Here is a 27265-nt window from a genome sequence, read left to right on the forward strand (position 1 = left end):
GCTGGAAAATGGAGTCAGCATCTTTATAAAGCTTGTCTACTAAAGGAAGCATGAAGTGCTCTAAAATGTCCCGGTAGACTGCATGCGTTAACTATGGACTTAACACATATAATATAATCAACACAGACTGTGGAAACTTCACACTGGACTTCAAGCATCTTGGATTGTGTGCCTCTCTATTCTTCCTCCATACTCTGGGACCTTGGTTTAAAAATGAGATGCAAAATTTTCTCTCATCAGAAAAGAGGACTTTGGACCACTGAGCAACAGACCAGTTCTTTTTTTCTTTAGCCCAGGTAAGACGCTTCTTTTGTTGTTCAGAAGTGGCTTGACAAGAGGAACACGATGTTTGAAGCCCATGTCCAGGATCCGTCTGTGTGTGGTGGCTCTTGATGCACTAACTCCAGCCTCAGTCCAATCCTTGTGAAGCTCCCCCACATTATTGAATGGCCTTTTCCTGACAATCCTCTCCAGGCTGCGATCATCCCTGCTGCTTGTGCAACTTTTTCTTCCACACTTTTCCCTTCCACTTAACTTTCTATTAATTTGCTTTGATACAGCACTTTGAGAACATCATACTTACTTTGCAATTTCCTTTTGAGATTTTCCCTCCTTGTGGAGGGTGTCAATGATGGTTTTCTGCACAAGTGTCAGGTCAGCAGTCTTACCCATGATTGTGAATTGTTCCAGACTGAGGGACCATTTAAAGGCTCAGGAACCTTTTGCAGGTGGTTTGGATTAATAAACTAATAATAATAATAATAATAATAATAATAATTTTCAAATGCGCTCAATATCATTTGAGCGCCTATGAAAACATATCAGGCGCACAATTAAATCAATTCAATAAAAACTCCTACATGGATGATTCTATATAAAAAATTTCATAAAATATATATATCGTGAAACTAAATAGCATCTCCTACAGGACAATCTGGATGTCAATTTAAAACTGATATATAGATTTAATCATTGGTAAACTGGGAACAATGATAAGGAGCTCTTAATTAGAAATATAAATTACTTGCTTTAATAAACAAACTTAAAAACTTGTATTTACAAAATCTCAAATAGTAAATAATAAGAAGGCTGATACTGTAATAAACTCACAATTGAGCACACAGCTAAAGCTTATAAGTTCAAGACATATGTGTCCATTCATTAGAACCAATTGCCGATTTTAAGAAGTAAATGAGCCCTGAGAGTTAGAATAAAGGTTTCTCACCAGCCAGGACTTGTAAGAATATGTCCAAATCTCCTCTCATTAAACCTGAAGCTCTGTTGGCACTGTTTAAAGCGCATAAAGGGTTAATTTACATGCTGACAGCTTCAGGACAAACACAACGGTATTCAGTGCAGGCTTATGATTCAAATATATGTGTCCATAGAAAAAATGCAAAGAGGGTGGAATTACCGGAGCAGGCTGTCACGGCATTTTAACCCCCAGATAGCTGATGTATTTCGGACAAGCACTGCAGGGATGACAGTCTCTACCGTGGTTGTGCTTTGATGGTTAATAAGATATACACTGGAGGGTTGACCGGATCTGGCAGTCACGGCACTCAGTCCTCATGGCTGGCTGTCATGGCAGAGCACCCACCGTATGGAGCACCGGATCTGGCAGTCACAGCACTCAGTCCTTACGGCTAGCCATCGCGGCAAAGCAACTGCCGTATGGAGCACCGGATCTGGCAGTTACGGCACTCAGTCCTCACAGCTGGCCGTCGCGGTAGAGCACCCACCGCATGGAGAGGAGACGGCTGGAGTACGGATTGGTTAGCTGAAGCATAAAGTGTGCACAAAGGAGCTTCCTCTACGCGTTTCTCCGCTATAGTAGTTGGCAGTTTCCTCAGGAGATTAGTACAGGTATCTGTATCAAGTGTGTTTTAAAGCGAGTTCAGCCAATAGAAAAGTCCCGTTAATGAAATGACACCTGTGCACAGTTATTGCATCAGCCTGATCATTTGCAAAAAAATCACAGAAATTTATAGAACATATTTAAAAATAATAAATACAATGAATGGTATATAGTATCACATCAATAGATACAAGTATTACATCCGAGAGTAACAATTGATACAATATATATGAATACAAATTAGACACAGATATGTTGGCATCACAGAGAAACACCATAACTAAACAGCCCCCACAGCTAGCCCTAGTAATAATATATTTCAACCACATTATGGATAGAAGCCTCTGTGGCTCACATGGTAAGTCACCGAACATCGGCTAATGGAGTCATAGGATCAAATCTCACAGTGACCAGACACCCACTGTGGATATTATTTTAATTTAATTACTTTTTTAATTATTATTTATTTGGTTTTATTATTTTTGTGTCCACAGTTTTTTACTTTAGAAAACGGGAACCAGTTAGATTAGATTAACATAGTTCAGTGTAAATAGAATAAACATGCAACCATAAACTAAACAGGTATCTACAGAAAACCAGCATAGTTTCAAGATAATATGTTAGCAACCATAATTTTTGATATACTGTGTCCAGTTTTGCTGAAAACTGAATACACACAAACGTTGGGATTCTGAGTTTAAAGAAAAAAACACTTGAATGTGGTTTTGCCAGAACCAAAACCAAATATGAAATTTAGCACCAAAACTTAAACCACAGTTGACTTAATAAGTACATACACACGGAGAAAAAGAAAGCTCTGGTGTGGGCGCACTCTTGAAAGAAAAATCAAAAAAATTTAATAATTTTTTTTTTTTGAAAATGAGTGGAAAAATTGTAAAAACAATATTTATTGTCAAATTGATTAAAAGTTATTAGTTATCCCACTATGATCAAAACGTGTCTAGGTGTTGGTTAATAAATAATTAAATTATTATATTATATTGTTCTTTATTGGAAACAACCAATAAAGGTATAAGACAACAGGAGAAGAAAAGAAAAGAAATGTTCTGGTCTCGTTAATCACACAGAATAGATTAGAAAGGTTGCAGACACTGAATAGTCTAGCAACCGTTTCTCCTGACCAGCACAGAAATTCTGTGTTACTGACAACAGAGAGATCCAATAATATGTCTTTGAAAGACCAATCCGATGGTCAATGTCGGACAAATTACTGATCACCAGGTATACCATCAATCACAAATTGAAATTTAGAGACATATCTGAAACATTTTTGGAGCATACTGCAGACATAGCCATGCTGGGTGGAAAAGAAAAGAAGAGGAGAAAAAAGAAAAGACAAGAAGAGAAAAGGAGAAAGAAAAACGGGTAAAAATGGAAGGAAAAAATGAAAATAGGGGAGAGACGGGGGAGGGGGTAAAGAGGTGAGAAAGTGGTGATCCTGCTGTTGGTGTCCACCCTTCTAGTGAAGGGGAATAGTGTCCTTCTCTACAACACCAGGTATTCCCAAAAAGTCTCCTTTGAGGTACTGACCCGGCCCAACGCTGCTTAGCGTCCAAGATCGGACGAGATCGGGCATTAACAGCGTGGTATGATAGTAGAGAGGCTATCTACCAATGAGAGTGCACCTATGTAGGAAATGTGAGAGAGAATGGGGAAAAGAGGGGAAGTGCAAAAAATGGTGTGGATCTGCTTTCCTCGTTAGGCGGGGGGACTCATCTGCCTGTTGGCAAATGATACCCCTGGATCGAGGATGAGAGTCCACAGAAAGGGGCTGGGTCAGTGGAGAAAGTCAGGGAGGAGTGGAAGAAATGGGAGAGTGAAGTCAGTAAAATAATATAGAGTTAAAGGTCGCGGATGGATTGTCCAAGGGAGGAGGATGGCGTGCCTGTTGTCTCTATATAGGAAGAATTGGCATGTCATGCACAAAGCACAAAGATTGATGGACGGTTCCTAGGAAACTGGAACCAACTACGTCCTGTGCCTAGGCACTTAATAGTGCAGTGGTATAAATTCACTGTTTTTGCACAGGGTTAGCATGTTGTCTGAAGCATATGCAGATAAATTTCTGAGTTATATAAGCAGATGTCAGATATGCTACAAACTATGCGGTAGGTGGAAAACCACCAAGTTGAGATTACTACGTCTCTATAACATGATTGTGATTAACATCTATAAGGTAAAGGATAAACAAGTTTGATACTCATGATATGTGGAAATCCAATTCCGGGAACCTCTGGTAATCAGTGAATATCCATGAAAGAATCTCCTGCTTGGATCCCGGGATCCAAGCAGGAGATTCTTTCATGGATATTCACTGATTACCAGAGGTTCCCGGAATTGGATTTCCACATATCATGAGTATCAAACTTGTTTATCCTTTACCTTATAGATGTTAATCACAATCATGTTATAGAGACGTAGTAATCTCAACTTGGTGGTTTTCCACCTACCGCATAGTTTGTAGCATATCTGACATCTGCTTATATAACTCAGAAATTTATCTGCATATGCTTCAGACAACATGCTAACCCTGTGCAAAAACAGTGAATTTATACCACTGCACTATTAAGTGCCTAGGCACAGGACGTAGTTGGTTCCAGTTTCCTAGGAACCGTCCATCAATCTTTGTGCTTTGTGCATGACATGCCAATTCTTCCTATATAGAGACAACAGGCACGCCATCCTCCTCCCTTGGACAATCCATCCGCGACCTTTAACTCTATATTATTTTACTGACTTCACTCTCCCATTTCTTCCACTCCTCCCTGACTTTCTCCACTGACCCAGCCCCTTTCTGTGGACTCTCATCCTCGATCCAGGGGTATCATTTGCCAACAGGCAGATGAGTCCCCCCGCCTAATGAGGAAAGCAGATCCACACCATTTTTTGCACTTCCCCTCTTTTCCCCATTCTCTCTCACATTTCCTACATAGGTGCACTCTCATTGGTAGATAGCCTCTCTACTATCATACCACGCTGTTAATGCCCGATCTCGTCCGATCTTGGAAGCTAAGCAGCGTTGGGCCGGGTCAGTACCTCAAAGGAGACTTTTTGGGAATACCTGGTGTTGTAGAGAAGGACACTATTCCCCTTCACTAGAAGGGTGGACACCAACAGCAGGATCACCACTTTCTCACCTCTTTACCCCCTCCCCCGTCTCTCCCCTATTTTCATTTTTTCCTTCCATTTTTACCCGTTTTTCTTTCTCCTTTTCTCTTCTTGTCTTTTCTTTTTTCTCCTCTTCTTTTCTTTTCCACCCAGCATGGCTATGTCTGCAGTATGCTCCAAAAATGTTTCAGATATGTCTCTAAATTTCAATTTGTGATTGATGGTATACCTGGTGATCAGTAATTTGTCCGACATTGACCATCGGATTGGTCTTTCAAAGACATATTATTGGATCTCTCTGTTGTCAGTAACACAGAATTTCTGTGCTGGTCAGGAGAAACGGTTGCTAGACTATTCAGTGTCTGCAACCTTTCTAATCTATTCTGTGTGATTAACGAGACCAGAACATTTCTTTTCTTTTCTTCTCCTGTTGTCTTATACCTTTATTGGTTGTTTCCAATAAAGAACAATATAATATAATAATTTAATTATTTATTAACCAACACCTAGACACGTTTTGATCATAGTGGGATAACTAATAACTTTTAATCAATTTGACAATAAATATTGTTTTTACAATTTTTCCACTCATTTTCAAAAAAAAAAAAAATTATTAAATTTTTTTGATTTTTCTTTCAAGAGTGCGCCCACACCAGAGCTTTCTTTTTCTCCGTGTGTATGTACAGATACCTTCTAGCTCTGGGCGCACCGCCAATAAGGACTATAATTGAGAAGCCGTTTTCCTTTTCAATATCTGTCCACTTTGGCTTTTTCTTCATTCTATTATAATTTATACCGGTGCCAGGTCCTTCTTTCTCTTGCGACTTAATAAGTACTTCAGTTATTTTTTATTTAACTTGTAATCAAGCATGTACTGTACATCAATAAAACCTAGACTGTTAGTGTGCCTTGAGAACTGAGGTTGGAAAACACTGACTTACATTCTAATTGTTAGAAAGCACACATGAAACAAGATAAGACATTGTGGCTCAAAGTGGAGACTGGGATAATTGTGAGGGTGCATTAGTGTGAGAAGGGGAGTAACAGAGATATATGGATGTGTAGAGATACTGGAAGTGGATTGTGGATTTAACATTTTAGGGTAGAAAAATGAGCATTATTAGTAGGGATTGCACAGAATCCAGGGTTAATAAAGCCATGGGAAGGAGCAGTGTGAGGAAGAGGACAGGCAAGGATGATTTGTAGATGGCGGGTTTGATTCTACTTATGTAGGCCCATGAGGATGATGGTGCAGAAAATAAACAGTTCACTGGTTTGACAAGCATTGAGGGAAGTAGTGAAGAGAAAACAGTTTTAAAGAAGGGAAAAATAGGATGCTGGAAAGAGTAGAGGAGTTTAGAGAGAAATGTGGTGATAGTGACTGCGAGAAACAGGGAAGGTAAACAGATGAATGTGTATTATCTTTGTAAAGTGGTCTGTGTGATAATCACCACAGGACTATGAAGAGGTGCAGTAGTGTGTCTTTACTCTCTGCAGGTCATAAACAATGGCTACAGCAGCACTCCCTGTATAACAAAAGCTTCTTGTGTTACAAATACTTCCTGTATGACAAGTGGATAGCAATGATGCAGTCCACACACAGCATACATCTACAAGCTTTCTGAAGTTAATGAGAGAGTGGGAAAAAAACAATTGAATGGAGGAAGTGTAGACTATTTTGCATTGACTGAGATTAACAGAGTAAAATGTCTCTGCAGCTTTGACACCAGGTACAGGAGGTTGATCTTTGGGCTCACTGGGTCCAGCAGTCAAACAGAGATTGCTACAGCAATCACAGTTGGGTTTAGTGGGCAGCTGAACAAATATGAAAAACAGCATTGAGAATTGAACTCAGTGGGCAGTATTCAATTATTTCTCACCCCCTTCCACACCTGTTCTGTTTCTGCTGACAGGCATGGTAGAATAATGTCAGCTCGCCAGCCCCGCGGTAGTGTGGGCTAAACCTGATTACTAAACCTGATTACTATGGGTGCGATATGCACGATAACGAGGATCACTTTAGAAAGGAGATTGGGCATGATATATTATTTGCATACCGCCCAGTGAGTCCTTCAGCCAAGCAGGGATGGCAGCCACAATGACAGTTGAGATCATTTTATTCAGAGATAGTAGTAGAGTAGATCCATAAAATGTCATGATTTTGATATGATATCAGTGGTCAACACAACATTATCCACAAGCATTCAGTCTTTCATTGTGTATGTGAGAATGAGAGAAGATGGGAGGCAGGGCATCAAGCTGAACTGATATGCTGTTTCTAAAAAAAAATCCCAAAACCACATTTACTGCAATCATGTTTTTAACTGGTTTTAAAAGTCATTAAGACATATTCTGGAAGATGCTGATTCAATGTGAAAAGCCATTCTGCTGAGGGCATGCGAAGAGATGTTGCTTAGAGGTCATTCAGCAAAAATGGATTGAACTAAATGTAACTCTTCTGTCGCAAGAATAAAATCATATAGTATATGCCTGTAAGTGCATTCTTATGTTCCACTTATGGTTCTAAAACTAATCCCCAATTACCCTGCATTTTCATGCTTTAAGAGAAAACCATGTTTAAATAATAACTCCATATACAATTTGTTAAAATTAGACACAATGGTGCATTTCTAAATGTAATGGACCATTTTGAAATCCCAGTACAATTTTAATATGCGTGTTCTAGTATAAGGTCTGCAGCTGAGCTGTATAATTCATATGACAGAGATAATTCTACTCATAAATTACTATATGAGAAAAGCTCATTTTTTATTCCTTTGATAGTTTATATCTAGAGATATTTTACTTTAATAATTAAACATAAAATAAATTAGTTCATACTAGCAAGGAGAGAGTAACAGTACTAGTTGCTTGGCTGGTAATCGGGCAATTGGGAAGTCACTAGCATTTGAACAATGTCATTTTAAACATTAGTAAAATTGGATGTGAAATGCAAACACATTAAACTTTAAACTTATAAATTGACTCATGTTTGACATGTCAGTGGCGTTTACACTGCCAACATTGAATACAGCAGGCAGGGGTAGCACCACAAAGGCGTATTAGGACACTGGAACCAATGCATTTAGTTTTCGGCTACATTTTCATGCACTGCATTAGTGTTAAGCTAGTACAATGACAAATTTGGTGCCAGCGAGTATGTAGCTTTAGTTGGTTATTTAGTCATTTAGAATCAACAATAAACACCTTTTACACTCTACCTGCATCTAATATATATAAGTAGACCTTCTTAAATAGAAATGTAAGTAAACATTAAGTAAATGATTTAGATAAATATCATTTTGAACAAATGGTCCTATTTAAATTCAGATTTGCACATTATCCTAGTATGGGATCTTTCTTAATAAAGTACACTGCTCAAAAAAATAAAGGGAACACTAAAATAACACATCCTAGATCTGAATGAATGAAATATTCTTACTAAATACTTTGTTCTTTACATAGTTGAATGTGCTCACAACAAAAATCACACAAAAATTATCAATGGAAATCAAATTTATTAACCCATGGAGGTCTGGATTTGGAGTCACACTCAAAATGAAAGTGGAAAAACACACTACAGGCTGATCCAACTTTGATGCAATGTCCTTAAAACAAGTCAAAATGAGGCTCAGTAGTGTGTGTGTGGCCTCCGCGTGCCTGTATGACCTCCCTACAACGCCTGGGCATGCTCCTGATGAGGTGGCGGATGGTCTCCTGAGGGATCTCCTCCCAGACCTGGACTAAAGCATCCGCCAACTCCTGGACAGTCTGTGGTGGATGGAGCGAGACATGATGTCCCAGATGTGCTCAATTGGATTCAGGTCTGGGGAATGGGCGGGCCAGTCCATAGCATCAATGCCTTCGTCTTGCAGGAACTGCTGACACACTCCAGCCACATGAGGTCTAGCATTGTCTTGCATTAGGAGGAACCCAGGGCCAACCGCACCAGCATATGGTCTCACAAGGAGTCTGAGGATCTCATCTCGGTACCTAATGGCAGTCAGGCTACCTCCGGCGAGCACATGGAGGGCTGTGCGGCCCCCCCAAAGAAATGCCACCCCACACCATTACTGACCCACTGCCAAACCGGTCATGCTGGAGGATGTTGCAGGCAGCAGAACATTCTCCTTGGCGTCTCCAGACTCTGTCACATCTGTCACATGTGCTCAGTGAGAACCTGCTTTCATCTGTAAGGAGAACAGGGTGCCAGTGGCGAATTTGCCAATCTTGGTGTTCTCTGGCAAATGCCAAGCGTCCTGCATGGTGTTGGGCTGTAAGCACAACCCCCACCTGTGGACGTTGGGCCCTCATACCACCCTCATGGAGTCTGTTTCTGATTGTTTGAGTAGACACATGCACATTTGTGGCTGGCTGGAGGTCATTTTGCAGGGCTCTGGCAGTGCTCCTCCTGTTCCTCCTTGCACAAAGGCGGAGGTAGGGGTCCTGCTTCTGGGTTGTTGCCCTCCTATGGCCTCCTCCACATCTCCTAATGTACTGGTCTGTCTTCCTGGTAGCGCCTCCATGCTCTGGACACTACGCTGACAGACACAGCAAACCTTCTTGCCACAGATTGCATTGATGTGCCATCCTGGATGAGCTGCACTACCTGAGCCACTTGTGTGGGTTGTAGACTCTGTCTCATGCTACCACTAGAGTGAAAGCACTGCCAGCTTTCAAAAGTGACCAAAACATCAGCCAGAAAGCATAGGAGCTGAGAAGTGGTCTGTGGTCACCACCTGCAGAACAACTCCTTTATTATTGCTAATTGCCTATAATTTCCACCTGTTGTCTATTCCATTTGCACAACAGCTTGTGAAATTGATTGTCAGTGTTGCTTCCTAAGTGTACAGTTTAATTTCACAGAAGTGTGATTGACTTGGAGTTACATTGTGTTGTTTAAGTGTTCCCTTTATTTTTTTGAGCAGTGTATAATGTTTCATTTTTTTATTCATTTTGATTTTAATAGCTCCTTCATTAGTTAATTTTATTTTTACATACAGAAGAATATTGTTTGACATCATTTATAATACTTATTGAATGCTGATATATGACAGAATGCTGCACATACCTCTGTTGGTACTATATTCCCTAGTGGTCTAAGTTCCTGCTTCCTCCACAAGTACCTGTTTTGGAGGGGGACTTAGCAGTGGCGCAGAGAGTGCAGTGGGAGTCAGTACTCTTTACCTGGGCCCAGGCCTGTTGGAGGGTACCAGGTCCCGCTCCCCCCTCCCTCTTCCCTGTTGCAGAGAGCCGTGCAGGGAGAGAGAGAACTCTCTCTCAAGCCCAGCACGCATTGCTCAGTGCTTGTGCACAAAGTAGACATAGCCAGATTAAGGTGGAAGGGCCGCAGGTGTTATTGGCCAGATCACACTGACATCACTAGCTCTCCATCATGTGCAGCCGTAAAACCAGGCAGCCAAAATGCAAGCAGGACAGTATGCAGTGCAGGCAGATGCACAGGAGTATCAGGTGTCATAAGCTACCGATGGAACTTCCTGACCAGAGGAGAGATAGGAGGAGGTAGAGAGAGCTGAAAGGAACCCAGGGATCTCAGCTTCTCCTCCTCCCTGCCTGGGTGTCTGGGTCCTGTGTAAGCTGTTATATAATGAGAGCATTTGGATATAGAAAGTAATACACATAGAAAGTCCTCCTGAGCCCTGTCCCAGTGTGTAGGTATTACAGAGACTGCTGCTATTCTTGCATGAAACAAGATAAATTACAGATTTAATTTTTAAGGTAAACATTTTTTGTTACACTACAAGAAAACTCTAGGTGGAACCAGAAACAGTACCCAGGCATTATTAAACTATTAGTTTAAATTTAATATACATCACTGGTTTAAATTTAATATGCACAAACAATACCTCCCAACATGACTCATACCAGGAGGGACAAAATGCTCTCTACCTTTACTTCCCTCTTATTATAGCAATCACCTTATTGAAATACATTTCTTACAAATTAAATAGTTCACAGAGGATGCCAATCATATATTAATAGCGAAGTCCAGGTAGACAGCATGGAATGGGTCATGTTGGGAGGTATGCAGAATGTAATATACACCTCTCCCCCCCCCCCCTTTCCCCTGGACCTTCCTATCTTAAGTGCTCCGGGTCTCTCCAAGGTTTAATCAGGCACTGGAATTATCGGAATACAGTATTCAGAGAATGTTGCTGATACTAGAAGAGTATGCAGACACTAATCAAACCCTATGGAGCACAGAATTAGAAAAAAGTGCTGGTACTCACACAGGTCAAACTAAGATCAAGTATTGAAGCAGAAGACTAACTGATGACAAATCAAGAATGGACAATATCCAGGCAAAAGGTCTGGGCTACCAGCAATCCATAGAATGATTCCAGTGAAATGTCAGGACAGGAAGTAATACAGAGAATGGTCAGTTCCTATCAAAATCTCAGGGTGTTAAGAACTCAGAGAATGGTTAGATCCATGCAAAATTGCAGGAAATAATCCAGAGAAGAGACAGGAAAAGGTCCTGGAAGGTGACAATCCAAGGATTAATCTGAGTCAAAGGTCAAAACCAAAGCCAACAACAATAACAGTAATAATTCAGCCTCAGAGCAGCAGAAACAGATCCTTTCATGGGCAGGGGTTCAAAAAGCTTGGTATGTAAATACACCGCCAAATCTTTTAAGATCTATCATAGATAGTGGCACGCAAGTCGGGAAACTGATTTGTGTGGGAACAATAAAAATGTAAGTATAATATACTGTCAATGAAATGTGTAATCTGGTCACCACCCGACCCCTGTGACTACACCTTCTATTCGCACCCTCATGGGCCATACTACTGCATGGATATGTTTATGGGCTGTAGTGGGGTTCTCAGTGTATTGAGAAAAGTAGACATAGGGTCGGATGTATTGCAGTGCGAAGCAGCTGGAGCTCCGAGATTCCGGGCTAACTCATATGGTTTTTTTTTAAAGCGGCAATCTTATTTTTTTTTTTAACCAACCTGGTTTAAATGATTGCCACTTTAAAAACATAAGAGTTCGGATGGAATCTCAGAGCTCTGGGCGCCTCGCACTGTATTACATCCGGCCCATTGTCGCCAATGTTTGGTCAGATCATTCTGTTGTGGTTATGATGTTTGACCGCGTACTGTATATAGGGGTTGCCCTCTTGGAGATTAAATGAGGCTCTGCTTTGCATTCCTCAATTTTAAGAAGCCTCCGAGCTCAGATCGCGGAATATTTCAGTCTGAATGATACCCTAGGTGTTCTGTTTCCCAATATGTGGAAGCTCACAAAGCTGTTGTGTGAGGTGCCATGATTAAATATGATACCCACAGTAAGAAACAACGTTTTCAATGGATTGTTGAGCTTGTTGGAGGGGCATTGGCAAATTCATAAAATTACACACTCTTCCTTACTTTAGGCCTAATTCAGGTTAGATTGCAAAATTTGCAATTCACAATCTGTCCGATTATAAAACTACTGCGCATGCGCAGCGTTCGCAATGCACACACGCTAGCAAAAACAGTGACAGAAAATGTGTACACATTGTGATCGCAATGCAGCCGCTGTTTGAGTGACAGGAAACCCTCTCCTTTTTCTGGGTGTGTCTGAAAAAACGCAGGCATGCCCAGGCGTTTTTAAGGAGGGCCTCTGACATCAGCGATGACCACTTCCAGCCTCTTGTTTAGCAAAAATTGAGGATGACCTTGCCTGGTGCAGATAGGAAAAATCTTCAATGTTCCGGTAATTTGCATATGATTTTGCGATCAGCCCGCATATTGCGATGCATTCGCAATTTTTACGATGGGCGTATTTTCTCTATTTCTGGGCAGCAACTATTTGATCGCAGAAACTGCTTTTAGCAGAAACTGCAATCCTTACTGAATTAGGCCCTTTACACGCAGATGCAGGGCATTAAAGGGGAACTATAGTTTTTGCTAGCTGAACAAATGGAAAAATCTCTTAGGTGGTTAAATCAGAAGTTTTATGAGAAGGGGAACAAATTGGACACTTTTTAGTTAATTAGCTAAGAGCTAAGAGGATGTCCCAAATCATTACAGCCATTAAGAATAATATGGTACTCTCAGTTATGACCTTGTTGTCATTAGTCATTAATTTATTTTTTAGACATTTTATGAGTCTTTAAAAAAACGAGGTGGTTCTGGACCTTTATCACACTCTTCCCCTATACAAGCCTAATTCATTTTTTCAATACTCACCTCCCTTGCTTGGTGGCTGCAGAACCTCTACACAAATGGTGCGACAACCATTATCCCTGGCATTTTGCGCATACTCAGTAATGAATTCTCCAGGAAAATGGGCACCATGCCTTTTCCTGGAGCTCTGCACTTGCGTAATATTTGTCTGTATCCCTAGTGCCCATACTTTACTGTGCTGCCGGCTAGAGAAAAGGGGGCCTGGTTGGAGGAGGCTGCACATGGGCCTCATCCTCTTTAATACACCCTTGAATGTATCTAAACTCTAATTTGCTTGAGAGTTGTCATGATCTGATATTTGTAGTGGGAAGACAAACACTGTTTACAATTTTAAACTTGAACATCCATGGAATGCAGATTTCTGGAGGGGATATTTCATGGCAAATGACACTGCTGTAATTTTAGAATGTGAGGCCGGTCGTTAACTTTTTATCAACTTCACTTCTGTGTGAACTATTGTTAGGTGGATGCATCTCTAGCTTCATAAGCAAAGCAGTGGACACAGGGGGTCATTCTGAGTTGATCGCTCGCTAGCAACTTTTTGCAGCGCTGCGATCAGATAGTCGCCACCTATGCGGAAGTGTGTTTTCGCTTTGCAAGTGTGCGAACGCTGTTGCAGCCGACGGCACAATTTTTTTTTTTTGCAGTTTCTGAGTAGCTCTGGACTTACTCAGCCGCTGCGATCACTTCAGTCTTTTTGGTCCCGGAATTAACGTCAGATACCCACCCTGCAAATGCCTGGACACACCTGCGTTTTTGCAAACACTCCCAGTGTTATATAGATGGTATACTTTAATAATTCTCATTGGTGTCCTTTCTTTAAGTAGAACTTTTGGTCAGTCCCAGGGCAGCGCTAAACACTATCAGTTTTGCATTAACCCTAAGTAGACATTTACCTTAGTTTTTCTTGTATGCTTTACAGTAGAATACATTTGACCTATATACATAGCCAAAGCAATACACTAATGTGCCCTACACACTAGCCGACTTCACTGCACGATATGAACGATCTCGTTCATTAATGAACAAGATAACGTTCATATCGTGCAGTGTGGAGTCACCAGCGATGAACGATGCTCAGCCCCGCGCTCGTTCATCGCTGGTGACATGTCGGCTGTGCATGCAGGCCAATATGGACGAGATCGTCCATATTTGCCTGCACGTTTATGGAGCCGGGTGATGGGGGGAGTGAAGAAACTTTACTCCCCCCGTCACTGCCCCCCCCCGCCGCCGGGTCGCCCATCGGCCGTATCGGCCGTCGGGCACCTCGGCGGCACATCGTCTAATGTGTAGGGCCTATTAAACTTTAGTCCTTGTTTTCTTTTAATTTTCATCTTTTGTACATCAGTGGTAGCCACCATTTGTAAAGCACCAAGGAGATAAATTGGTTTATGATTGCAATCATCTTGTTTTTATGTATGTGCAAAAACTATATTGTGACTGTTTAAAAATATTGCTCATTTATTGTTATTTTTTTATCTGATGTTATATTTTCAATGCACAAGATAAAATTACTAATAAAGTAGTAAACTTACTTGTGTTGATCAATGAGATGTCATCAAACTTAGAACTTAATTTTTTTTTCTAGATTACCATACCCCATGACAACAGGACAAGTGAATCTTTATATAACAAGATGAATATCTCAGAGTTGAGTACTATGATTTCACAGGTACTGTATGTTACCATATTACTAAATACTCAGAGTTGTATTGTCATTTATTTAGATCTAGACCTCTTTTTTACCTTATGCTTATCTTAACTAAAGACATAACATGTACTGTATATTATCACATTTTAAAGAGCAGGCAAAGCAATATTGCACATTATTATATTTCAAACAGTATGTAATATGGCTAATATACTTAAAATAACTAATGTGTTAATATAGTTCTATACTTTGATGAAAGGAACATATGCCAAAGACCCACTAACTTACTTTTTCCTGAAGCATCAGTTATACTATACTCCTAGTCCCATTAATTTTCCAAGAAAACTATTTTGTCTTAAGGAACTCTGAAACTTGGATACATTTTACTGGGTACTGAATATGCTTACTTTAGGGATACTTCAATGAAATTTGGATACATTTTACTGGGTACTGAATATGCTTACTTTAGAGACACTTTAATTAAATTTGTATACATTTTACTGGGTACTGAATATGCTTACTTTAGGGATACTTCAATGAAATTTGGATACATTTTACTGGGTACTGAATATGCTTACTTTAGGGATACTTCAATGAAATTTGTATACATTTTACTGGGTAATGAATATGCTTACTTTAGAGACACTTTAATTAAATTTGGATTCATTTTACTGGATACTGGATACGCTTACTTTAGGGATACTTTAATGAAATTTGGATACATTTTACTGGATATTGGCTAAGCTTACTTTAGGGATACATTTTCATGTTATAACACATGGCATAGTTGTCCCTAATTTCTAGCGAGGGGCTAGGAATTTGGAAACGTGTCCAAATAAATGTCCCTGGTTTTCTATATGTACCAGTTACACAAAAGATGATTAGTATTTGTGTGATATGGAATCTACTTATTCAGTGGTCTACCACTGAACTATTTCCATGTAAAGTGAGCCATCCTACCATAGAAGATTTGTGTCGTCATTACAAAGTTAATTCACTTTTACAGTGATGGTTGCTCCCAGGAAGAGAACTACTTGGCTGAGGCAGCTATCATAGGCACATCACAACTGGTCATAAAACCCTGAGAGCTGAAGACCTAGTTTTGGAAATGGTAGAATCATGATAGGTGAATGGGAATTGTGACGGATGAAGCTGAATGCAATTACTTAGAGAAGGAACAAAAGATGGAACTGAAGTCATTAGATATCTACAGCACCAGCAGAGAAAATCAAATACAGATTCTGCTTATAAAAACTTGGTAGCAGTAAGGTACTTCTAAAGGTTGCATACACATAATGTCTGTAATTGTGCTGAACTTCGGGTCTGTCAGTACTGATTGTTTTTGATTGCAGTAGAGATGAATCTGCAGTGTTACAGTTGCAAGTGTTAACTATGCATTACCAGCTGTAATCTGTAGATAGCATTGCGGCAGATCCTCACATTGGCACCCTCATTAGGAGTAAACTCTTTGGGTGGAATTCAAATGATATATCACGCCCAATCTCCTGTCTAAAATGATCCCCGTTATCATGCATATCGTGCCCATAGTAATCAGATTTAGCTGTGTAAAGGGTCAGTTGCCTTGCTACTCCAAGGGTAGCAAGCTGAAATAATGATACCATGCCCCCGAGGGCAGAAACAGAATGGGTATGGGAAGGGGTGAAAAGAATTGAATCCCACCCTTTGACTCTCTGGTCTTGGTGAGATGCAACCTGAAGAGTTTGGTAGGCAGAGTGGGTGCATGGAAATAAATCTATGTAATACAAAAGCTGTTCTCAGGACTGAAGCGCTTCCAGTGCGCCTTATGCTGGATCTATAGGATTTGTTGATCCACTGTATAATGTGTTCTTTGTGGCCCTCTACTGCTGGAAGGGGAATAAGTTCTTTACCACTGGATTCAGTTGGGAGGCATGAAACATCTGGTAGATCCAGATGGCATGTGTGCTGGTGCCTGCCCCAAGCACATGTGACATCATGACATTACAAAGATAGAGCTGAGCCCAGGATGGAAGCTGAGTGTTCTCCCCAACAATTTGGGGACAAAGCTTTTAAAAAAGGGGCAGTGGGAAGACAAGATAACTTATGGTCAGAATCCAATACCCCTATGAGGCCTGCAGCCAGGTTGTTCTTAAAGAAGCAATTTTGGGTTCTGACACAAAGCCTCTTAGTCAGAGAGGTGATCTTCAAGGAAGGTCCTTGCAGTGAGACAACCTTTTTTTATGAATAATTAGAAATACTGATACAGTTTATCAAGGTTGTTAAGTGGACTTGTTTAGAGAGGCAATCCAGTACCACCAGCATGGTGGTATTACTTTGGGAGCTGCTGAGGTCAGTGATGAAACCATAGAGCTGTGGATTTATGGAATAAGCATCAACATCAGTAGCACAGAAGAGTTGGTCCCATGACACTTTGATAGAAACACGAGCACTGCAGGACTCAACAAATAGAAATATCCTTTATGATACATACAATTACTGGAAGACCAAATCACTAATTTTCCTTAAGTTGGGAAGCCCGACCATTTATAGTACATGTGCACATTACAGCTGACAGCTAGGGGAACATTGACAAATGCTGCCATTTGGATTTGGTTCTTGCCGAGCAACTCCAAAGAGATAGGCACTGTCAGTAAAGTTTAGAGGGAAGGATCTACCAGGAATATGCATCAGCCTTGTCATTGCTGGATTTTTGCTGGTATGATTAAGTTTAACCTGGCTTGGAAAAGTGGCCACTGTTCCTAAAACCTAGGGAGATAATGGATTCACCCACCATAATGGACTTTCAGGATTGAACTGGCAGGAGAGTGAGTTGGACTTAATATTGCTGGATTCAGAATGGTACATATATTTACTATGTTATAATGAAGTCAAATCTGTGCTTGTCAAGAGTTCAACCCTTTGCCTCCTTAATACACTACAGGAATTTGTGTTCAGTAAAGATAGAGTTGTACAATCTGACTCCTTCAGATATTGCCTCCATTCATTGGTGGCCAATGTAATGGCCAGCAACTCCCATTTTTTCACATCACTATCAGTTCACGTATACCTCTCTTAAAATAAGGCCCAGGAAGAAAGACATGACTGGGGTTGGGAAACTAGAGGATGGGTTCTGTGGTGAAGAGATATTTAATTGTGTCAGTAGCCTTTTGTGTATGTTTAGCCATTGTTCTATGGAGTCCCCCGTTTATTAAACGTGGCTATAGGGCTAACAACTGAACAAAGCATTTGTAGTATTTGCTAAACCCCATGAACCTCTGGATTGCCTTGATGCTGCCCAAGCAAATATAGCAGACAGCTTCTCCATTTCAATGTCCTATGTTCATATTATGTGTCCCAGGAACCTTAGTCTGGAATGGTTAAATGAACAATTCTCCATTTTAGCTAATAGTGAATTCGCTATCAGCCACTGCATTGCCCATATCACTTTATTATGAGGTTCATTTGGCATGCTGGTAAAAATTAAGATATTATCCAGATAAATGAGGACTGATGTACCCAGTAGGTCCCTAGAGAGAAAATTCACATATGCTTGAAAGACTGTTTGGGCATTGCACAGAATGACCCGCTAGTCCTATTTGGCATTCTATATATTGAAAGTCATCTTAAATTCATTCATCTCCTGGACAAAGAACAAGTTGCAGTCTCCTTAAGGATTCAGATTGGTGAAGACCACGGCCTGACTGAGCCTCTCAAAAAAGTCTAAGATTATTAGGAGGGGTATTGATATTTCATTCTGATTTCAGTCCCTAATATTTAATGCAAAGTCTTAGGTAACTAATATAGTTCCCTATTAATAGAACCCTGCACTGGCCAGGGGACATGGACCTGGACTTTTTGACAACCCTTGCTCCAAAGTTTCTTGAATATAGATGGTTATGATCTTTATTTTAGATTTCAATACAGGGAACCTGGGATATTCAGGTTGTGGATGACACTGAATGAGAATATCTCGTAGTAATTTCCAACACACATCAGCATTCTGATAACCTTGTGGGTTGCAAAAGCTGTGCTTCAGATGACCACCACTTCTATCTTCAGGACCAAGCCTAATTCCAATTTACAGATGATATCTGACTCTATAGCTTTCAGTAAGTTTCCAAGTAGGCTTCGGTGTATATAGAGCAGCATCCCACCAGAAAAGGGCAATGAACAACCACACACACACACACACACACACACACACACACACACACACACACACACACACACACACACACACACACACACACACACACAAAATGATACTCCAGAATCAGATTCCTTACATTAAAAGTGTTTATTTAGGCATAGAGCATATTAACTACAGCAACATTTTAAATAGCTGTGTGCACTTTGCCAAGCTGCCCTGGAGTGTCAATTTTTTTTTTGTTGTGAACTAAATTTGTACTATATCTTCTCTATGTATTATGGTGTGCCCATCTCTCTACAATTATACATATAAATATATATATATATAGAAAACAATGAGGCAGCGGCACTCCATCAATAAATAAATCAAATGTGTAATGAATCAAAGCATAACAAACAATGGTCACAGTAAACCAATGTTTCGGGGTCCTTGAACCCCTTTGTCAAGGCGTGAACAGTGTGGAAAACAAACCCTCTTACCTAAATAGCACCCAGTGAGTCCTGCACGTGAAGGGAGGGCGGGCCAGATGCCGTCAGTCGCGGGAACCGCCGGAAGGCCTCCGGCGTCTCCAGGAAGTGACGTGATGCTGGGTCCGCGTCACGGTTGCCGTAGCAACCAACGGCGCTTCCCGATGCACCCGCGTCGGCCCTGCAAAGTATAAGAGTGTGACAGAAAAAAACCTGGTGTGGACCAGTGCACAATAAAAAGTGGTGCAGGGCACAGAATGGTATGCAAGCAATTTGGGGAAACTGGATGTAATATGATCGAGTAAGAGACAGGTGTTGTCAAGGCACTGTAGATGCTATGTGGGAGAATTGGTTGATGCGCAAATGAGCCTCAAACATTAAAGCAGAGGGGGGCTCGCACTGATAGGATGGGGCAGCTGTGAATGAAACTGTGTTCCCAGGGGCGCTGGTCTGGAACCAATGTGTGCAGTGAAAAGATGTGCAGAGAAATGAATGGATGCTGGAAAGAGAAAGGCAGATGGGGAGGGGAAGGAGAAAGAGTGGAGCCGAGGACAGAGAAACAGACGGGGCAAAGAGGGGAGGGAAAAGGACGGGGAGAGGGACCGGGAGGGGAAGCAATCCTGCGTGAACCGGGGCGAGAAAGTGAGGTAAGTGACATAGTGCAGGTGAATGGCTAGGTGTACTGATGAAAAGCTATGTGTGAGAACAACTGGAGATGCTTGGGGAACTAACTCGAAAGTGCGGAGGGACTGGAAGAAGAAGAAGAAACGAAACTGCACCTGGTGAGCTGGTGCATAAAGATCGAGAAAATGAAAGAAAGAGAAACGATGTGGGTGAAATATGTGGCTGACTAGATGAAATGAAGAAACCAGAGACCAAAACCCAGAGTGATGGAAAGAGGACCACCTAGAGAAAGGTGTGAGAAGAATGTGGAGAATCAAATTCTGTGAATATAGCAAAGTTCTGCTCCTGTGGTACATGAATGTCCAACTTGGAAAAGCCAATTCAGCACCTCCAGTCTGGTGGTCCAACGGGCCACTCGAGCACTTTGGCCCATAGTGGCCACCGACTAGAAACTTGTTTGTTTCAAAAACAAAAGGCCAATGAATTGCTTCATGAGGGCCAGAAACATCAAGGACACTATTGTGCATGCTGATATTACGGGCTTCTCCAGCTCTCCATCGACACATTAACTCTCCAAGCCACCAGGCTGCTACAAATGCCTGGGGTGCACCACCTGCAAGCACATGGTCAGCGGTCCATCCTTCAAACATCCATCTTAAGATTCCACCTTCAAATTAAAGCACGTCCTGACCTGCACGTCGACCCACGTGGTATATCTTATTACCTGTCCATGTGGGCAAGGATACGTTGGCAAGACCATCACCAGTTTTAGAACGAGGATGGCCCAACACAGATCGGCCATCAAAGCGGCCATCAAGAAGGGAAGCTCCGACCAGCTGGTGGCACATAATTTTGTGACCAAGGGTCACCCGGCAGATTCATTGAAACATATGATAATTGACCACGTCCCAGCCAGCCTAAGAGGTGGAGACAGGAGCAGCAAATTACTCAAGCTAGAGGCACGGTGGATTTTCAAACTGTAAACCTTTCCGCCGAAGGGTCTTAATGAGAAGATACAGTGGAACAGTCTTTAAACATCAGATATGGACATTCATGTACCACAGGAGCAGAACTTTGCTATATTCACAGAATTTGATTCATTCTCCACATTCTTCTCACACCTTTCTCTAGGTGGTCCTCTTTCTATCACTCTGGGTTTTGGTATCTGGTTTCTTCATTTCATCTAGTCAGCCACATATCTTTTCACCCACATTGTTTCTCTTTCTTTCATTTTCTCCATCTTTATGCACCAGCTCACCAGGTGCAGTTTCGTTTCTTCTTCTTCTTCCAGTCCCTCCGCACTTTCGAGTTAGTTCCCCAAGCATCTCCAGTTGTTCTCACACATAGCTTTTCGTCAGTACACCTAGCCGTTCACCTGCACCATGTCACTTACCTCACTTTCTCGCCCCGGTTCACGCGGGATCGCTTCCCCTCCCGGTCCCTCTCCCCATCCTTTTCCCTCCCCTCTTTGCCCCATCTGTTTCTCTGTCCCCGGCTCCACTCTTTCTCATTCCCCTCCCCATCTGCTTTTCTCTTTCCAGCATCCATTCTTTTCTCTGCACATCTTTTCACGGCACACATAGGTTCCAGACCAGCGCCCCTGGGAGCACAGTTTCATTCACAGCTGCCCCATCCTATCAGTGCGGCCCACTCTGCTTTAATGTTTGAGGCTCATTTGTGCATCAACCAATTCTCTCACATAGCATCTACAGTGCCTTGACAACACCTGTCTCTTCCTCGATCATATTACATCCAGTTTCCCCAACTTGCTTGCATACCATTCTGTGCCATGCACCACTTTTTATTGTGCACTGGTCCACACCAGGTTTTTTTCTATCACACTCTTATACTTTGCAGGGCTGACGCGGGTGCATCGGGAAGCGCCGTTGGTTGCTACGGCAACCGTGGCGCGGACCCGGCATCACGTCACTTCCTGGAGACGCCGGAGGCCTTCCGGCGGTTCCCGCGACTGACGGTGTCTGGCCCGCCCTCCCTTCACGTGCAGGACTCACCGGGTGCTATTTAGGTAAGAGGGTTTGTTTTCCACACTGTTCATACCTTGACAAAGGGGTTCAAGGACCCCGAAACGTTAATTTACTGTGACCATTGTTTGTTATGCTTTGATTCATTACACGTTTGATTTATTTATTGACGGAGTGCCGCTGCCTCATTGTTTTCTATTTTGATGCAACTTTTGCTGCGGAGGGCACCCGGATTTACAAAGCATACCAGAGTGCCGGGCATTTCTGAATTGTATATATATATATATTCTTTTTTCTTTTTAAATGCGTTTTATTTGTCTTTACAGTTTGAGTGGTTAAACTTCCTGAAAAAAGTAATCGACTTCAAACTTTACCCCAAACTTAAAGATATTGACTCGTCAGAACATGTTATTGTTCGAGTACCACAATATTTTAAAGATTTGTTCAGGATTCTAGAGTCTGAGGACAAAAGGTAATATTTGGTGTGAACCACCATATTCAGGTCTATATTACTGCTGTTACATAGAGGTAATGGGCTTTATTTAGGATATAGGATATAAGCAAACAGACTCTCTAAATGTGTTTGAAAAAAGTTTCATCATTGCAACCTATTAAGAGTCAGTATCATATGCAAATCTTGAGTAGTGACTCCCTCCCCTTGGCTGTGATTCCCTCCTCTTGGCTGTGGCTCCGTTCTCTGGCTCAGCTGAGACTGGATTGTACAGTAGCTCAAGATGTGTATTCATTGTCAGTACAAAAAATGCTGACAATAGCAGTACACAATAGAAACACATATAGTATAATACCCAGATAGAGCAGTTAATAAGTACCCAAGTGGATTGGTGCACCTGCAATGTTTAGCGGAGCAACCAATCATCTTCTAACTAGCATTTTAAGTACATTCTATAAAATGATAGGTGGACAACTTCTCCACTTATACACTATTATGAAGGCTTGATACATCTCCTTTATTTTCTTCTTTAATGACAACACTCCATAATATATGAAGTCTGAAGGATTGTTTATTTGTGTAAAGCATGTGTATATTGTTGTATAAAATTGCTTTTAAAACATTGGCCCTCATTCCGAGTTGATCGGTCCCAAGGCGAATTTAGCAGAGTTACACACGCTAAGCCTACGCCTACTGGGAGTGTATCTTAGCTTCTTAAAATTGCGACCGATGTATTCGCAATATTGCGATTACAAACTACTTAGCAGTTTCTGAGTAACTTCAACCTTACTCTGCCTGTGCGATCAGTTCAGTGCTTGTCGTTCCTGGTTTGACGTCACAAACACACCCAGCGTTCGCCCAGCCACTCCTCCGTTTCTCCAGCCACTCCTGCGTTTTTTCCGGAAACGGTAGCGTTTTCAACCACACGCCCATAAAACGCCGTGTTTCCGCCCAGTAACACCCATTTCCTGTCAATCACATTACGATCGCCGGAGCGATGAAAAAGCCGTGAGTAAAAATACTATCTTCATTGTTAAATTACTTGGCGCAGTCGCAGTGCGAATATTGCGCATGCGTACTAAGCGGATTTTCATTGCGATGCGATGAAAAATACCGACCGATCAACTCGGAATGAGGGCCATTGCTGCATCAGTTTTAGAATTTAGCATGAATAGATGTGTTTACATCAATTGCACAGAGTCATCATTATCAACTTTTCATTTAAACCAGGGTTACTACTGACACAAGTCAGTCCCCCCAGGAGGCTACTGTAAGTTTAAGAATTTTTGGTGGCCATGTGTGTCTTAACACGCACAGAATATGTCCTTACTGTACTTTTCTTGTGACTGCACACCCACTACCCACAAATCAATGCCCATTCCCACAAAATCTCAAGAGAGAGAGAAAGAGAGAGAGAGAGAGGGACGGGATGTACTAAAGGTAAAGTGTGGCCAAAGTCCCATTTTCAGACTTTGGCTCCATTTCCGATATGTACTAAGCCAATCATTGACGCGCTTTGGCGAGGTGGGTAATGCCATCTGTGGGTGGCTTTACCCTATAAAAGTCTATATACTGCTTTCCGCATTGTGCTTTGAGGAGGATCCAATCGGATCCCTCCTAGCACCCCCCACGGCCGCCGGGTCCCTCTGCAAATGTATAGAGGGACTCATGAGGCTGAAACCCAGAAGTCCTGGCATTGCAAAGGACAGCTCTTATCAGAAGAGCTGTCCGTTGCAATACTGATTGCATATGTTAGTACATATGGGATTAGTGTAAATGCAAAGTGTGACGGAATGTACCGCCATAGGTTAGTACATCCCAACCAGAGAGAGAGGGAAAACAGAAAGAAAAAAAAGCCATGGTAATTCTGGACTCAACAGCTAGTATGTGATATAAATGTGTGTGTGTGTGTGTGTGTGTGTGTGTGTGTGAGAGAGAGAGAGAGAGAGAGAGAGAGAGAGAGAGTGAGAGTGAGAGAGGAGAGAGAGAGAGCGAGAGAGAGAGGGAAACACCATGACAATTCTCGATACAGCAGTTAGTATATATGGTATACTATGTGAAAAATATGAACATCCAAGAATTCATTGTAGGGCTATTAAATAAAACTAGATTTGTATCCCAGATGATAAAATGAAAACATTCTTTATATCATAGAAAGAGCAATACAAGCAGCACAATATACTAATATTACATAGTATTGCTCACAGGGGCTACAAAAGTACAGTAAGTCACAGCAAGGGTGCAGAGAGATGTCAAACTACTTCCATGCGGATGGAGATATTTTGTCAATGGTTACAATGACTGGAGGTGCATACCCAACACAAGTCACTGATGTGCCAAAAAACAGTGACTTGTGTTGGGTATGCACCTCCAGTCATTGCATATGCATTTTTGGTGCGTATTCGCAGGGCAAAATAGAGAGAGAGAAAAAAGAGCCTCACAATTTATAATGGCAATAAAACTTCATCTTATTGGTAAACACAATCCTGTTTCCCTTGAACAATTTATGATTTGTTGCTTGTGACAGTTCTAAGAGGTGGATATAGGACACTTAACAGTAGCTGGAGATTAATAAAAATCCACAATCTCATCAGATGTCAACCTGACGTGTTTCACAGCAACGCAAGACATTTCATTTAGGATTAGAGGAATTCCTGTGAAGAGTTGAATTATTTCCCTTAACAATGTATGTTGCTCCAGCCATCCAGGGGATGAGACACAATAAAAAATCACAAAGTCTGCTGCTTCTTCCTCTGCAACCTTTATGTGAGCTCACGCTGCTTTCATAAACATGTTTTCACAGTTAAGCACAGTATTTGCCAAGCAATTTCTGAAATAAATGATTTCTATTTATAGCTGTGCACCTTTTCATGGTCAGTGTCACTTAAAAAGATGCTAGACCGATATTTCATGCATTCAATATTCATCCCATAGCAGTAAAAATAACACACAAAATATGTTGATTCCGCACCTCAGGTTGTGTAAAATTAATTGAAATTATGGCGCCCATTTCAGACATAGTTCTGTTTTACATTTGATTTATTTAGCCGTTTAGAATGAGCAAAAATGTGTATCTTATACTGTGGCTGATTTACGAGGGAGAAAGTCATAGTGGTAATTGAATCAGACTATAAAACATTGCATTGTACAAATTAAAAGTGAAAAATGTGTTTACAGTCAGATATTGTAAAATAAAGAAATCAGATGTAAAACATAAAGGAGCCCATTTCCCCACAATTAGGGACTGATTATTAAATTGGGTGTACATTGCTCAAAAGAAATGTGGCAGAAAGAATGAATACATTCACCGAAATGCAGCATTCTGGTGTTCTACTAGCTGACATTATCAGTGAGAACTTGCACCTTCATTATACTAGGTAAAAGATACTGTATGCTATCAAAAAGGAGCCCACATTTGCTCATAAACCTTGTTTATGTGTGAACGACCATCCACACTTCAGTTCCGCCTCTTTAATGTAAGTGTAGATGAGATACATATAACTCTGTGTTGAGCCATACTTGCTTACTCTCCCGTAATGGCCGGGAGGCTCCCAAAAATCAAGGGGTGCTCCTGGCCACCTGGAAGAGTGGGTAAGTCTCTCGGCTCGGGGGGTGCAATGACGTGATTCAAGCTGAAATCCGTCATCATGGATCCGCCCCCTGCCTCACAATGCCTGTAATCTCGACATTGTGTAGCAGTGCGGATCCACAATGATGCAATTTTAAAGAAACACCCCCATTCCGCCCCTACACAACATCACCCTCCTCCACCACACCCCCTATATGCCGCACCAATTCACACAATGGACCTAATTCAGAGATAGACGTTATTGCACAGCCATGGTGACTTTGCACACAGCAGGTATGCATTAATATGCTAATGTACAGGAGGAGTCTTGTGTAAAAAAACAACCCCTACAGGGTTCTTTGATCAACTGCTGCATCCGAACATGCAGCATTGTATCATCTGCGTGAACATTGTCCATCTGAATAACCCTCAGGTTACTCAATCAGGATGGATGGTGTTTTCACTCTGCAGGGGTCAGTGAAGCTGCATCCAAGGGTGCAACCACTGGCCTAGTCACACCCAGAAAACAGGGCTGACATGCCAGCGTTTTCTGAAATGCTGGCCATCGATACCCCTTCACCATCCCTGAATAGCCACAAGGTAGAAAACAAGAACATATAACACTGGCTTAACAACAGGTACAAGTTACAAGTATTGTCCACTTGCAGCCAGGTACTTTAGGGTTATGCTGGGTGTTGTGTTGCACCAGTGCAGTACTGTATGCACACTCATACTATTCTGCATTGTTGGCAGTGGGATCTATTAATATATCCAGCAGTGGTGATATAGTGTATTAATGGGGACACCATACTGTACATGAGGTCTGACAATTGAGTTTGCAAACTCATCACAGTAAAAGTGCTACATACAGTACCTCATTGATGAATATCACTGTTTTCAAAGAGCTCTAATTCAAGCTCCAACATTCTCAAGACAGCACTACAAATCACACACAGACAATAATAGATGTAACTCAGGAAGAGACTGCCATCGCTCACAGCTGTGAAACATTGATATGCCAACGCTATCAAACCTAACTGAGGTTTCTGTCCAGTGATGCTATGGCATGCACATGGTGGCGAGCAGTGCAGTAGAGACCCTGCTTTGGGCCAGGTACTGTTCAGAGGGTGTGGCCTAATCACAGGAGGTTTGGCCATGCACACCCCCTGTGTACTGTGTATTTTAAGCGCCTCCATTGCCACATTGCTGC

General features: G+C 41.6%; 1 protein-coding gene and 2 pseudogenes across 1 annotated transcript in view; 2 read left to right on the forward strand and 1 right to left on the reverse strand.

The window, feature by feature from the left end:
• PHEX (phosphate regulating endopeptidase X-linked) overlaps window positions 1-27265 on the forward strand; it is a 433913-nt gene that overhangs the window by 278750 nt on the left and 127898 nt on the right. The window contains exons 8-9 of the mRNA XM_063955773.1: window positions 14772-14855; window positions 22363-22508. Coding sequence (XP_063811843.1) covers window positions 14772-14855; window positions 22363-22508 — 230 coding nt within the window. The remainder of the gene's footprint in view (window positions 1-14771; window positions 14856-22362; window positions 22509-27265) is intronic.
• LOC135052792 (5S ribosomal RNA) lies at window positions 3362-3479 on the reverse strand (annotated as a pseudogene).
• LOC135052607 (5S ribosomal RNA) lies at window positions 4838-4955 on the forward strand (annotated as a pseudogene).

The sequence above is a fragment of the Pseudophryne corroboree genome, chromosome 2 (genome assembly GCF_028390025.1).
Source record: "Pseudophryne corroboree isolate aPseCor3 chromosome 2, aPseCor3.hap2, whole genome shotgun sequence".
Taxonomy (NCBI): Eukaryota; Metazoa; Chordata; class Amphibia; order Anura; family Myobatrachidae; genus Pseudophryne; species Pseudophryne corroboree.